General features: G+C 33.3%; 1 protein-coding gene across 1 annotated transcript; it reads left to right on the forward strand.

The window, feature by feature from the left end:
* Window positions 1-10,601: 10,601 nt before the first annotated feature.
* Window positions 10,602-15,152, forward strand: LOC127732254 (uncharacterized). The gene is made up of 3 exons (XM_052241334.1): window positions 10,602-10,768; window positions 11,068-11,227; window positions 15,132-15,152. Exons 1-3 carry the CDS (start codon window positions 10,602-10,604, stop codon window positions 15,150-15,152), a joined length of 348 nt encoding a protein of 115 aa, XP_052097294.1.
* The last annotated feature ends 1,535 nt before the right edge of the window (window positions 15,153-16,687 follow it).

The raw sequence follows: 16,687 nt of genomic DNA on the forward strand, positions 1-16,687 counted from the left end.
TACTCAGTTATAAATAGCGTCAAAGTATAGATTTCTTCATACTGATTCAATGTATAAATGGTTTCTATATACTTTTGCCTGAAATAAGGGAGATAATTGCCAACTTCCGGTTTAGAAAATGTCACTTCCGGTCTCATGTGATAGCTTTATTCACACTAATTCCAAAAATATATAGTTTGTATATACTTATACCTGTAATAAGGTAGATAATATGCTACTTCCGGTTTATAAAATGTCACTTCCGGTCTCAAATGATAGTTTAACCTATGATCATTCAAAAAATATATGGTTTCTAGGTACTTTTCCATGAAATAAGTGCAAAAAATACTACTTCCGGTTCACTCAAGGTCACTTCCGGTTTACTTTTTTCAAGGTCATATGTCAACCAACAGTTTGCAAAAGACCCTATGGCTTTATCATGTACCAAGTTGTAGTAATAATCAATTAACCTTAAATTGAATCATTTCAGGGACAATAACTCCTATAAGAAATCATTGGATTGTGTCAGACCAAATGTATAATATCTTAATCACAATTAAGCAAACATTTTGCACTAGTTCTTTAATTTGTAATTTTAAAAGTGACAGAGGAGATCAAATAACAAGGAAAAGTCAAAATTTAGAATATGACCTTGACATATGACCTTGGCCTCAATTTCATTTAAATGAACCAAGGAACTCAAATCAATATACCTTAGGTCTCTATCACTTACCATTCATGCTATACATTTATATATCCCTTATGTCAATTTCAAAGGCGCATAAACTGTTCGATATCATATACGAAACATCTAAGCGACATCTTGCGAAACAAAAATTTATCGCAAGAACAAAAATTGGCGGAAGAAAAAAAAAATTAAAAACAAATTGTTCAAAGAACAATTGAAGGTATTATCACATCAATTTTCTAAATAATTGATGAGAAGCTAATTCTGGTTTACTCAAAGCTACTATTGGCGTCCAATCATAGGTTTCTTCATACTGATTCAATAAACATATGGTTTCTATAGACTTTTACCTGAAATAAGGGAGATAATTGTCAACTTCCGGTTTAGACAATGTCACTTCCGGTCTCATATGATAGCTTCATTTACACTGATTTCAAAAATATATGGTTTATATATACTTTTGCCTGTAAAAAGGGAGATAATTGGCTACTTCCGGTTTAGAAAATGTCACTTCTGGTCTCATATGATAGATTTATTCACACTGATTCCAAAAATATATGGTTTATATATACTTTTGCCTGTAAAAAGGGAGATAATTGGCTACTTCCGGTTTAGAAAATGTCACTTTCAGTCTCATATGATAGCTTTATTTACACTGATTCCAAAAATATATGGTTTATATATACTTATGCCTGTAATAAGGGAGATAATATGCTACTTCCGGTTAATAAAATATCACTTCCAGTCTCAAATGATAGATTAATGTATGACCATTCAAAAAATATATGGTTTCTATGTACTTCTACATGAAATAAGTGCAAAAATGACTACTTCAAGTTCTCTCAAGGTCACTACCGGTTGACATTTATCAAGGTCATATGTCACCCAACATTTTGCAAAAGATCTTACCGCTTTATCATGTACCAAGTTGGAGTAATAATCAATTAACCTTAAATTGAATCATTTCAGGGACAATAACTCATATAAGATATCATTGGATTATTTCAGACCAAATGTATCATATCTTAATCACAATTAAGCAAACATTTTGCACTAGTTCTTTAATTTGTAATTTTAAAAGTGACAGAGATCAAATAACAAGGAAAAGTCAAAATTTTGAATATGACCTTGAAACTTTGACCTTGGCCTCAATTTCATTTAAATAAACCAAGGAACTCAAATCAATATACCTAAGGTCTCTATCACTTACCATTCATGCTATACATTTATATATCCCTTATGTCAAATACAGAAGGGGAAATAACTCTCATATGGAGTTTACGTATCGCTTCGGTCAAAATTTGACAAAACATCCTGAGGATATAACAAGCAATTTGGTAAAATAAATTTGTCGCTTTCTTTTACGGTTACGGAGGAGATGTGTGCACAAGGAAAACAGTGTTCGGGGAGATAACTCCTACAAAGAAAATTATTTAGTTTCGCAGGGTAAATTTCAAAGGCGCATAAACTGTTCGATATCATATACCAAATATCTAAGCGACATATTGCGAAACAAATATTTATCGCAAGAACAAAATTAGGCGGAAGAAAAAAAAAAAAAAAATCAGAAGAAAACAGAAAAGTGGAAAGACCTAATAATATGTATGATTTATTTAATAATGTTCCATTTACAAATATTGTTTCATTCTTAAAAGAAGTTGGAATATATTCTAAAATATAAAAATGTTATTATATTTAAAACGATTTTAAATTTTATCACGTTATCTTAATGTTCATTTTTATTTGTAAATAATCAATTTGCTTTAATCTAGAGTTTTAGTTTATTGAAGGGCCTTTTGTCTGATTTTAAGAATATGCTTTAAATTGTAAAAAATATTCGAATTAGCTCTCGCGGCGATATAGCTTTGTTGTGCTAATGCGGCGTAAAGCAACCAACAATCAATCAATCATATAACTATTTTTTACGACCGGCAGTAGAACCCTCTATAAAATGGATCGTCCGTTGGGCTGAGCGAGATATACAAGATTGCAGTCACGTCCTGTCAGAATAAGGATGTCAATCATATGTCTCGCTTAAATAGAGTGACACGCTCTTCGCACGTTAAGAACCATTCCAAGAACTCTTTGAGGGGTGCGTAGATGGCCTATTTCAAGGCTAAATTTATGTTCCTATCAAATATATCCTCATTTTGCCAGTGGCAATTTCCCCGACCTTCATCCGTGAGATGTTGAGGTAACTGTCATGAATGTAACACACTCCTGTCTCTAGCATAGAGAAAATAACATATAACATAAATCACATTGACACAGGATGAAAAGGGGTTTGGCCTCAACTTTGGTGGTTTGTTACACATTTACGAATTATGAACGTTAAACAACTGCACAACAAATTGAATAAACTCGGTTATTATTAAAAATAATGGAGAATAAAACAGCATCACCTGCACTTGATACAGAAGGCAATTTAGTATGCACCCAGGTGAATAAGACCACAAAAATGGAAGAATATGACACAGATTTCGCTTTACCTGGAATCTCCGTAGACACAAACAGAAATGGAGACGAAGATGTCATTGTTAAATGCACAGACGATACCGAGGAAAAGCTGAAAATTAGACACCCAATAGCTACACTGGCGTATAATATTACCAAAGAAGATGACCTACCCAGTTACGCTACAATAGACGTCAAGTTCAGCCCCAAATATAGCTCGGAGAGGGCAACGACTTTTATAAACAGTAAACATAAGGATATTTCGTCAACCTTAAGGAAGAAGTTCCGTGAAGAATTGGTTAAGGAATGCAATAGTTTCATAGCGGAACTAAATACGGAAAATTATGAGGTTGTGAATGACACAAAGAAGGAAATTGGCTATACTACCCAACAAAGTGCTATAGGAAGAGCCATGCTTAAAAGAAAAACAGATGAATTGAAAAAATTTTGAGAACTGAAATACAAAGAATCAATAAGTTCAAAGGACAAGGAAACTCTGGAAACAAGGGAACTCGATTCCGGGAAATTTCTTGATATTAATAGGAAGTTGGAAAATCTGGAAAAACTGATCAGCCATGGAAGAGGTGGCAGAGGCAGAGGAACTAGATACCGAGGAAATAGGAACGTTCCGTATTAGACTGTACTTTCCAGAGGCTTTAAGTTTATATAAAGTAAAACGTAGTGCTTTGGAATTAACGTACATCAGATTTCTCGAAAGGACTCCGAGTTCTAGTGTTAGGAATACTACCTCTTTGGATTTATTTACTTTAATAAATAGTAAGCCTTATCTCAACATTTCTTATACATGGTTTCAAAAATGTATTTGTTGTTAATGATGATCGACTTGTTTTAATAGTAAATATTAAAACCTCACCTTGTTTTCCAATTTAATTAGATTGACGAAAGATAGGTCAAATGTTTCGTTCATTCATAGATTGTGATTACATCTGTTCAGGGGTCATCAAGACTCGTATGCTTGATTGCTGTGAAATTACTTTATTCCACTCCTCATTACTGTAGATAATTATAGACAAGTCAAATCTCTCGAAGATTCCTTACCGTGGTTACATCGAATACTTGCATTAAAACAATGGTCTTATTCCATTATAATTAAGAATATTACATTAATGTGTGATGTCCGACATATATTTTATATTGGGTCTACGAATATTATATTCAATCATCATTATTTTTAGAGGTAAAAGGAGAGCCCTTCATATATCTTCTATCACTCTCTTTTATAAGATAATTTCAATGTAATGTACGGTCGGTGCGGAGTTGTAGCTCAGGTTAATGGCTGTAAGTGTTATGCAAGATGGGTGATTCATGCATTAATTTTTTAGGATAGTTGTCCAGTACTGAGTCGTCTACAGTGATTTAAATGCCATGATTTTAGGGAAAAGGTTAGTATGTTAAAAAAAACCTACCCACGGAACAAGGGATGGATTTTAAACAGTAAGTTTTATTATATTTGCTGGGTTAGATAACCCATTCGTCGGTTATGTAAATGATTAAGGGATTTGACTGTTACTCATAAGGGGAATCTTCAGTTGTAATGCATTAGTATTAGTCGGAAAGTTACAGTCCCTCATCCCGGGGTTCTCCCAGCTAAGAGATGACAACCAACACCAGTGGGTCTCTTCATGGATGAAGCTGAGATCGGAGTCTGCGCACACTTACAGTACCCTCTTGTATACCAGACGTTTTTAGAAGACATAGATTCTACGCCCGCATTTAGAGGTAATATTTATAGTGTAAAGCCTGTATAATGTCCAGGTCGGATCCATTCAGTGGACTATAGTCTTTCCACGAGACGAACACCACATTATCTGCTTGGCCACTATGTAAAAGTTTCAAAGTCAATGAACCATGAAGAGGGGGTGGGTCTATATAATCTCCATGGAAACGATACTTGCAAATGCCAATAAATTTGCATACCAAATATCATTGACTTAACATTAGCAGTTCATCTTAAACTGATCTAATCACAAACTAATAAATTCTAAGTCGATAGATCATGACTGAGGAGGCGGGGCCAAATATTCTCCATGGAAATTAGATGTACCAATGCTAATACAACTGCATACCAAATATGATTGACCTACCACTTGTGGTTCAACATAAACTAGACCTAATCACAAACTAATACATTGTTGACGACGCCGGAAACAGCATACCTATGTCTCGCTTTTTGACTCCGTCAAGGCGAGACAATAAAAATCAGGCAACTAAGACTAAAATATCAATCAATCCACAATGTTGAATGTTGATTAACAAATGCTGAATATTAAAATCGAATGTTAAATACAGAAAAGCAAATGTTGACTATTGAAATCGAATGTTGATTGAATGTTGAATGTTCAAATTCGAATAATGAATTCAAAATCGAATATTGAATATTAAAATTGAACGATGAATTTTGAAAAACGAATATTGAATGCTAAAAAATGAATGCTGAATATTTAAATCGAATGTTGAATGTTAAAAAAGAAATGTTTAATGTTAAATGCTCAAATGTTGAATGTCGAAAAAGTAATGCTGAATATTAAAATGAATTGTTCGATGTTCAAAAACGAATATTGAATGTCGAAACCGAATGTTGATAGTTGAAAATTGAATGTTAACATCGAAAAATTAAAAAAAAGGGAGAAAAATTTATTCAAAACTTGTATAGACTCGGGAAGATTTAAAGATTGACATATTATGTGGATGAATGTCTATTTTTAGTCTGTTTAAAGCCCTATAGATATCTTTTGTTTTCATTTTTGTCAGCCTGGATGGGGTCTTCATTTCTTTATTCATGTATTTTTTAAGCCAGCTTTTCTTTTATCAGTTGTTTTGTTCACTATAATATATTCTTTATATTTCAGCACCCTTATTCTTTCTTTTTTCTTTATTCTTTATTTCTTGGCATCCACTGTATGCATGTGTTGTCTCTTCTGTATACCCCAACCAAAACCTCGTATAATGTTGTCTCTTTTAGGAATTCCACACATCTCGTTTAATTTGTGCAGATAAAAGATGAAAGATTACAGATTGATAATTATTTAAGTACAAGAAACAAACGTTGGGTACACACAAAATATCTTATTGTCTTTTGCCATAATCACTAGTTGTGGTAGTTGGAGCAGTGGTAGCTGATGCAGCGGTGGTAGGTGCAGCAGTGGTAGCTGATGTAGCGGTGGTAGATGATGCAGCAGTGGTATCTGCTGCAGTAGCAGCTGAAATATAAAAAATGATAATCTATTTTACATCATTTCAATAATGACAGTGTATGAAAAAAAAAATAACAAAAATACAGAACTCCAATGAAAATTCAAAACGGAAAGTCCCTTATCAAATGACAAAATCAAAAGCTCTAACACATCAAACGAATGGAAAACGACTGTCATATTCTGACTTGGTACAGGTATTTTCTTATGTAGAAAATGGTGGATTAAACCTGGCTTTATAGCAAGCTAAACCTCTCACTTGTATGACAGTAGCATAGAATTCCGTTATACTGACAACAATGTGTGCGCAAAACAAATACACTTTGTAAGTGCCAAATATTGGGGTACAGCAGTCAACGTTGTGTTATAATCTTAAACACTACAAAAAACAAACAACTATGTCAACAAATAAAAAACAAAATGGCACATAGACACTCTATAGGCAAAGCACATAAGGAAACGATAAAGACAAGAACACACAACAATGTTCATAATGGCGGGATGTATAAATACGGAGTCACGCCAAAAGGATATTACCAAAACTTGAATACTTTTGATTTCAAAATTAAAGTCGTCTCGTTAGTTATGGATTCTGGTAATGAGATGACCGCTTATGTCAAATTGGTGATTCGTGGATTGTAGTGGATTCTTTATTCCCTTTAGTGTTTTAAAAATATGAGTGGACGACTATTTTATTTTCTAGAGGAGAAATAGACTTTTATAATGAATGTATTGACCAGGTAAGAACTGTAAATAAATATGAATACATATTTTCCCAAAAAAATCCAGGATATATTTGTGTTTATAAATAAATTTTCGAATGAAATGAACAAGTGTGACTAGTAACAGGTGAAATAGAAAATTCCGTCCACGAAAAAATCGTCATACTCTTTGCCCCACAAAATGAAACGAAGGTCACCTAATCGTGATACACATCGTGATACACATCGTTATGCATTACATTCAGTGTTACATAATGACAATGAAAGTAAAATGAATATTAACATAAATAGGATAAATATCAAAATGTTCCTTGGAACTAATTAAACAGAGAAACGAAGCATTTTAGATGACGACATTGTCGTTTAGATTTATTTCTAATATGCTTTTGTACGCTTTAAACCATTGCCGTGACGTCAGCTTCTTCATTTACCGTGGATTATTTTCCTAGAATCAATGGACTCACGTAATCATATTTAACTGTTTCCTTTGTGTGCCTAATTCCATTAAGTTTAAAATTGGCTAATTTACTGATTTCTGTTAACTAATGAAATTAATTTAAAAACGTACTTTTAACTTTTGTAATTTTTATATACCTTCACTGGGAAGCTAACCTTCCTTGAAATCTGTTGTGTGCGACTGAAATCAACACATCGACGAAACCTCGCGGCTACCGATGGGTTGCAATTTATATGTCTATTTTATATATATAATTCAAAATTCAAGAGTCTATCCTAAATTGAGGTAAATTATATGGCCTTCCAAATACCGTTTCGATTCCTAACAGCACTAAAAAGACTTAATTGTCGGAATCCGGATATATTGTACTAATTTATGCACCTTTTGTTTGCGGTATACCATCTTTTCGGCAGGTTTATTGTTTTCTGTTTGGTATTAAATTAATAGTTAAAATCCATGTTGTTACATCTGGTGATCGGTTTATTTGGCAATCGCTAATGGCAGTCAGCAGGGTTTAAGAACATCCGTTGTTCGACCTGCTAGTCAAATGCGTTTTGTTAAAATATTCTTTTTCACTTTTTTGGTCTTTTGGAAAATGTTGTTTGTGCTGTATTCAGACCCCTCTACCAAGAAATTTGTTTTCCATGCACTTGTATAAACATTTAGGTTTGAACGTTGTTTTCAATTTAGACTTATTTATAAATGAACATATGATATATATTGGTACAACGGACACACAGGGCTTGTCATTAATATATATATATATAATATACAATCGTATAGTATAAGTTGATAGCCATCAGGTTTGTTATAAATCATGTCAGTACCGAGGTACTCACTACTGAGCTGATGATTCCTTCGGGGGCTGTTTACAATTTATACTAAAAGAAATTTAAGATGAAAAACGTCATTGTATAGTTATAAGTTTATCCTATAACTAGTGACAAAGTGTAAAAATTTTGACATGTAAACTTACGTTGGTACTTTTTTATGATTATTTTTTTATTTTTAAAGTACCTCGATTACTCGTATATTTTGGTTTTTTTTTTCAAAAAGGCAAAAAAAAAAAACGTCATTCAGGTGAAATGTTTTCAATAAGAACTAAGGATTTGTTGAAGGCCTGGGGTTTATGAAGTTGAATTTTGTTCCATTTCTGTCAATTGGATGGATGTGATATGATCCTGGATTGTTCTGATTTTCTGAAATGATCCGTTAATATAAGATGTTACAAGGCGCTCCATAGTCTGATCGCGCACTTGGTAAAAAAATATGTCATTTTGATATACAAGTAAACATTTTTTCTTTATTATAATCAGAAATATGTTTGCCTACCTCTAGATCTTTTTAAGTGGTATAGTTGTATTTTTTGTATTGAATATCATGTTAAAAACTGAAAAACACACTTTATATGTTGCATGCGTCCGAGGCGCTTTTCTGGATTTGTCTTCATCAGGAACGCTCAAAGCCGACTAATTGAAAGACAATAATGTATAACATAAACAGTTGAAGAGCTATATGACAAAAAGGCACCTACAAAACCCCAAATTTATCCAAGGTAAACTTTTTCTGAGGGAGTTTAAACCTTAGTTTCTTATAATTCCAAAATTTTTTAACGGACAATTTTTGACAGGTTTGTTATAAATCATGTCAGTACCGAAGTACTCACTACTGAGTTGATGATTTTCTTGGGGCTGTTTACAATTTATACTAAAGACATTAAGATGAATAACGTCATTGTATGGTTATAAGTTTATTCTATAACTAGTGACATAGTGTTACAATTTGGACATGTAAACTAACAAGTTGGTCCTATTTTTATGATTAATTTTTAATTTTTAAAGTATCTCGATTACTGGTACAAAAAGGCAAAAAAATAAACGAAAACCATCATTCAGGTGAAATGTCTTCAATAAGAACTAAGGAATCGCTGAAGGCTGTATAGTGACCTCTAAATGCTGACTTATACATCATTGGTTTCTGGTGGAGAGTTGTCTTATTGGAAATCATCCCAAGTCAGGAACTTGCAATTCAGTGGTTGTCGTTTGTTGCTGTGTTATATATTTGTTTTTCGTTCATTGTTTTGTACATAAAGAAGGGCGTTAGTTTTCTCGTTTGAATTGTTTTATATTTGCCATTTCGGCGGCTTTTATAGCTGACTATGCAGTATGGACTTTGCTCATTATTGAAGGCCGTACGGTGACATATAGAGGTAGTTCGATCACCAACCATACTTTGGTTTTTTTTTATATTAGTGCGCATGTCTGGTTAAGTGAATGATCGAACTCACTTTGGTACCAGTTTAGTAAGTTAATATGGCGGCGTTTTTACGAAAAATGTGTATACTGGAAATGTTTGATGACGAAGACGAAGATTTTCATCGCTTGCTTGCCAAGAGATAAAAAAATACATTAAGTGTGATTAATATGACGACCAGAAGAAGTTTTATGCCAAAAGTGACGGATTACATGGCAGTAGTCGGATAAATGGCGGTCCCTCCGCACATAGATGATTTTAAAATGCATTACCGCATCAGCAGAGATGATTTTCATATCATATTGGAAAGTGTTCAAGACTTACTAATCCGTATAGGTAGGGGGCCACACGAGACTGTCTAGTATGTGTCAGCAATTTAGCGACAAACCAGTCTATGAGGGAGACTGCACATTTCTTTAATCTGTCGAAGTCGACAGTGCATCAGATCATTAAAGAAGTGTGCAGTATTCTGGTTGATCTGCGTGATAGGGTAAGACAAATGTCAGTCACATGTGGTATGGGAAGACTAACTCTGGACCAGATTATGTTTTCATGTACTATGCGCTAGAAAATTTTAATTGATCTTATTCTTAATTCTTGACATTGTGTTTATATTTTTTTCAAATTAAGATTTACAATTTTTAACCAATTTATGGATTTAGATGTTAGTTACGAGTTACCATAACATTTATGAATTGGTATCTACAATTAAAACAATACATTCAAATGCTAATATGTGTTTTTTTTAGATAATTCGTTGGCCATCACCATGACAACAAACAGAAATTGAAACTGAGGTAGAAGCAGTATGCTCTTTGCCTTGGGTGACAAGGTTCATGAACGGTACACACATTAGACTGTCGGCTGCTATTGGTGGTGAAAGGGACTACTATAATAGAAAAAGGTATCCATCTATTCAGTTGCAGGTAAAACATATCATAGATCTGTCATTAGTAGTTATAGAATTTCTACTAAAATTAACAGTTTCATCATGTACAAAAATGTCTGTTTAAGGGGTTTCTGATTTACATCCAAGTTGTAAAACTGTCGTATAGCAGAAATGAAATTCGATGAATTTTTCGCATAAACACACGTATACCAGTTATTTATTTAGTGGTTTATAAGCAATTTTACTAAGAAATAATGTAAAGATTGACAATTTGAACATACTTGGTAATCATTTTTAACAAACCGATGACAACTTCCATTAAGACTGTTGTCATGTTTTCCTTCAGATTCATTGGTTGGTCCCAAAGTTTTTATGCAATTAGCAAGCTGTGTGCATGATGTACGCGTTTTCAGAAACTCAAGTGTCTACACCAAAGCTGAAGCTGGAGAGCTATTTTCACAAAATTATCACATCTTCGGGGACAATGCATATCCTCTTCGTAATTGGCTAGTTTCGCCAATTAAGAACTTTGGAAATCTGACAAGGCAACAAATTAAATTCTTATATAGTTTTGTAATATCTATTTTTTTTACAGTGAGGTTTAAGATGCAGCCAATAAAATTTTACTGGGGAAAAAGTTTTAATGAATGTTTTAGGGATCTCAGATCTTTATTAAAGGACGAAAATGTAGAAGGTAATTTGTCTTTATATATTGATTTTTACTGTATATTTGCCATTTTCAATTTAAACCAAAGATTGACTAAAGCAAATAAATTATCATTTAAATGTAGAATAATTGAAGTAGCCATAAATATTCTAATCTTACTATTCAGTAAGTAATACAGTGCCCAAAACACAGAAATAGATCAAGATTCAGTTCTCAAATTTGAAAGTGTATCGAGGGTAAATCATTGCAAACAGTTTTCTTGAGAAAATTATTTAGTCGAAGGTAGTTATGTTAACAATACCGATTTCTCTAGATTGAACACTAACTATGTTATTATATATTTATAGATAAATGCTAGTTTATTTCAATTCTCTAAAAATACAAACCAACACAAACAAATTCGAAAATCTCAAAATGTTCTGCATTAGATATTATGCAGGTGTCTTATTTTTCTTATTTTGTTTAAATAAATCAGTATAATCTACCATGTGTAAAAATATAGCGAAATTACTAATGTTGTTACTGCATATTTTAAATCAGCAATATTCTCATTTTTGCACATGCCTTTTCCCTAGTAATGAAAACTTACACTAGTATTTATAAAAGACATAGGTTTTGTAACACAACTACGTTTTCGTTTCTTGCGAGTACGTACATCAGTTTAACAGTCTGCTAATTATACTACAAAATTGAACATATCTTTACACTTATCTAGAATAAGGTTATAACATCATCTTTTGCATAATTTATGTAAATATGTAAATACAAAACGGGATTATAATTATAATATTTAATTATTATTTATGTAGGAAGACATAAGATTCGTGTACAGATCATCTTTCAGAACGTGGATGATATCGAGAGAAATGTTGATATCCTTAATTCTTTTAAAGAAGAGATCAACAAAGGTTTAAGAGGAATAGAGCTCATTGTTGCCACACACGGGAGTGTAGTTCTGAGTGTAGATATACTGCAGGAAATGTTAGAAACAGATGACAAATTACAAACTACCCTGGCTTTATTTCTAAAAAAGATTTTGGAACGCATTCCCACCTTCATTACTGAGACTATTGACACTGTTGTGTTACCTGAAGAAGGTTTGTCATTAATGTTCTATAAATATCTTATCAACGATTTGTATAGCTTTTCATATAATATACTCGAAAGATCTAAAAGATTGTTCACTGCGGTCCTACTAGTGTGGGACTTTACTGAATGATACATAATTTATTTTATTTGCCGGCCGAAACGCACAGGTATAAGTGCAGGTACATCGACTGCAATAAAAGTCGGAAATTTGGAGTGCCATCGGAAAATGTAGATTTGCAGGATAGAGGAAGAAATGTTGCCTTGGCGCAAGCTTAAACTGATTTACACGTCCAACATATCCAAACAATGCTCTTTTTGTCAAGGTTTTTACTTCCGGAAAGGAATAAGGTCAGGGATGCTCATATGTGTATACCCAGTCCACCGTAATGATGTTCATTCTACAAGTTACTCATACCAACAACTTTCTGTCAGCATTCGATTATTTTTAACTTTTAAAAAAAAGCAGTTCTTAATGATTCACGTAATGACACAAAAAAAAAGGAAGGGCAAAAACTGTATCTGCAGTGATGATCATATCACTATATCTACCACAGCATTATAAATTCAACATTTTCGTACCACTTGTATCTTTCGAAACGTTACAATGGATTGATTGGTTGCTTAAAGTCCAGTTGAAAATATTTCATGGACGTTCAGAACGAGAGAAAAAAAAACAATAAATACAATAGGTAGATTCTCTAATTGAGACCGACTGGGATGAAGGTCGGGGAAATTTAGACTTGCACTGGAAAATGAGGATATATTGGAGAGGGACAAAAATTTGGCTTGTCAACAGGACACCCACAGACCCCTCAAAGAGTTGTTACACAGGTTCGAAGCGTGCAAAAACCATGGCACTTTGGATTTAATGTCCCAATTTTGGTCGGATCAGGCTGCATACTTGTACATCTCGCACAGCCCAATGGACGCCCCACTTTGGCAAAGGATTTACTGCCGGTCTACAGAAGATCTGTAGTGACCATTTTTATATTCCCCAGTCACCCTTGGGGTCGTTGCAGTGGAGAATGCGTAGTCCTTTACTTGCTTTTTTTGCATCTGTTCCCTTTATAAATCTTTTGTTGTAAATAATTGAATGAAAAGGCTTTTAAAGGTATGTCCACTCAACCTCAGCTACATTGTGTATTTTAAAGGACATGTTGGGTAACCGTTAAAAGATGACGATCACAAAGTAATAAAAAAGAAAAGACTGTAGGGATTTTTATATCCTAACAATATGCTTATCTTATTATTGTGATCATTTGATACGTTGCAATGAAGAGAGTACCTTTGAATACATTACATTTATTTGTTTAATTTTTAAGATATTGCTATAAAGAAGAATATAAACAAAAATGCACATTGAAGGAAATCATCAGTATTTCGCCTGTTTTGTAACTTTTAAAATAATTATTATTCTAGAATCGTCACATTGATATACACAGTTTAAGGCAACAGTAGTTAACCGATTTTTCATTAATATATTCATAAAAAGATATATAATAACTTTATGGCAAAATGTAAAACCCTGACGGGTTAAAATGCAAGCATAATATGCACAACAAACATACAATACATGAAAAAAAGTCCAAACAAGTCAAGCTAATATTAATAATATATATATTATTCTACCAAGAAATTTGTTTTGCATGCACACGTATAAAAATTGCGTTTTTTTTCCAACGCAATCATAGGTTTGAACGTTGTTTTCAATTTAGACTTGTTTATATATTTATAGTAGTATATAGATAATTGAACATATAATATATAAATCAATCGCAAGATCTGTAAATAGAAGGAGACCGGCTTCGTCGATAGGGTATTTGTCTCCTGTTATGCGTGCATCACCCAACATGCAAATCAACATTTAAGTCAATATGCGACAGACGGAAATAGGACACTTCGGGAAAAATGTCCGTTCAGAAGACGCTTCTAATATTTGAAGATCATATAAGACGTTTCAATTTGAAACAATCGGTAGAAAGTAAAATAACAAAAATACCGAATTCCAAGGAAAATTCAAAACGGAAAGTCCCTTATCAAGTGGCAAATCAAAAGCTCAAACACATCAAACGAATGGAAAACAACTGTCATATTTTTGACTTGGTACATGCAATGCATTTCTTTAAGTAGAAAATGGTGGATTAAACCCTGTTTTATACCTAGCTAAACCTCTCACTGGTATGACAGTCGCATAAAATTCCATTAAATTGACAACAATGTGTGAACAAAACACAGACATAATAGGTGAACATGTCAAAAATTGGGGTACAGCAGTCAACATTATGTTATAATCTTAATCACTAAAAAAACGAATACGTCAACAAAGAAAAAGAAATGTAGACAAAGCACATAAGCAAAAATGAGGGACAAGACTACAACCAAGAGGCTCATGAGAGCCTGATATCGCCCACCTGTAATTTCAGTTTCAGGCATTTGATTTATTTGCAGATCTTACTTTGCTGAACATTTTTGTCATTTATACTTTCTCTCTTTCTGTAATAATATTAAAGATAATACATAACCCAAAACTGTAAAATTTCCTAAAAATTAACTATTTCTGGACAGTCACCCAACAATAAGTTGTCCTATTGGTCTGAGGATTACTTGACAGGTAGATATAAACCTGTTTAACACTTTCATTTATGTCAGTATTGCTCTTACTGCTTTAGTTTTTGAGATGAAAGCCAAAAACTTCATTTGACCCCTATATTCTATTTTTAGAAACTGCCACCATGTTTTTGAATGAATCAAATCCCCGACTACAATCTATAAACTAAATACCCTAAGGAACATTCAATTAAAGTTTTTAAGTATTTGGCCAAGTATTTTCAGCGAAGAAGTTTTGATAAAGAAGACTTTCACAAAAAATGTAAAAAAAAAAAACGTTTTAAGGGCAATAACTCCTTAAGGGGTCAATTGACTATTTTGATCATGATGACTTATATGTAGATCATACTTAGCTGAACATTTATTGCCATTTATACTTTCTCTCTATCTATTATCATATTGAAAAACAAACACAAAATCAGTAAAATTTAATAAATATAAACTATATCCAACAGTCACCCAACAATGGGTTGTCGAACTTGTCTGAAAATTTCATAACAGATAGATCATAACCCATTTATCACTTTAACTCCCTTTCACTTTTGCTCTAACTATCTTCAATAATTTTCAAGATAATAACCAAAAAACTGCAAAATTTCCTTAAAATTACCAATTTAGTGGCAGCAACCCAACAATGGGTTGTTCGGTTCGTCTCAGGCCTGATAGATCTTGACCTGTTGAACCTTTTTACCTTTGTCAGATTTGCTCTAAATGCTTTAGTTTTTGAGATACAAGCCAAAAACTGCATTTGACCCCTATGTTCTATTTTAAGCCATGACGGCCATGTTTGTTGATGGATCAAAACTTTGATTGATTGATTGATTGTTGGTTGCTTAACGTCCAGTGGCAAATATTTCATGCATATTCAGGACGAGAACAAATTAACAATAAATACAATAGGTAGGTTCTGTAATAGGGGCGTCCGGGATTAAGGTCGGAGAAATTTAGACTACCACGGGAAATGAGGGTATATTGGATAGGGACAGAAATTTAGCCTTGCAACAGGTCACCTACGGACCCCTCAAAGAGTTGTTGCAAGGGTTCTTAACGTGCAAAGAGCGTGGCACTCTCTTTACACGAGGCATCGGATTTAACGTCCCCATTCTGACCGGACGTGGCTGCAAATTTGTACATCCCGCACAGCCAAACGGACGCCCCACTTTAGCACGGGTTTTACTGCCGGTCGGAGGAAGACCAATGGTGACCATACTTCTATTCCCCAGTCACCCTTGGGGGGTCAAAACTTTGGATACAACTTATAAACTAGATACCTTAAGGAACATTCAGTTAAAGTTTAGAAGTATTAGGCTCAGTGGTTTTAGAGGAGAAGATTTTTAAATGTTAGCAAACAAATTGTGTAAAATAGTCGTTGAAGGGCAATAAATCCTTAAGGGGTCAATTGACACTTTTCGTCCTGTTTACTTTTTTTGTAGATCTTACTTTGCTGAACATTATTGCTGTTTACAGTTTATCTCTATCTATAATATAATTTAAGATAATAACCAAAAACTGCAAAATGTCCTTAAAATTACCACTTCAGGGACAGCAACCCAACAACAGGTTGTCTGATTCGTCTGAAAATTTCAGGGCAGATAGATCTTAATCAAATGAACATTTTTATCCATTGTTAGATTTGTTCTAAATGCTTTAGTTTCAGAGATATATGCCAA

Source organism: Mytilus californianus, unplaced genomic scaffold (genome assembly GCF_021869535.1).
Source record: "Mytilus californianus isolate M0D057914Y unplaced genomic scaffold, xbMytCali1.0.p SCAF_23, whole genome shotgun sequence".
NCBI classification, from domain to species: domain Eukaryota; kingdom Metazoa; phylum Mollusca; class Bivalvia; order Mytilida; family Mytilidae; genus Mytilus; species Mytilus californianus.

Excerpts from the sequence above, each read along its gene's own strand:
- LOC127732254 (XM_052241334.1), top strand. The coding sequence starts at position 10,602 with ATGAACGGTACACACATTAGACTGTCGGCTGCTATTGGTGGTGAAAGG. Across the intron at positions 10,769-11,067 it reads GTTTCATCATGTACAAAAAT|AAACTCAAGTGTCTACACCA; the intron begins GTCTGTTTAAGG and ends ACGCGTTTTCAG. Across the intron at positions 11,228-15,131 it reads TTAAATTCTTATATAGTTTT|AAACTGCCACCATGTTTTTG; the intron begins GTAATATCTATT and ends TTCTATTTTTAG.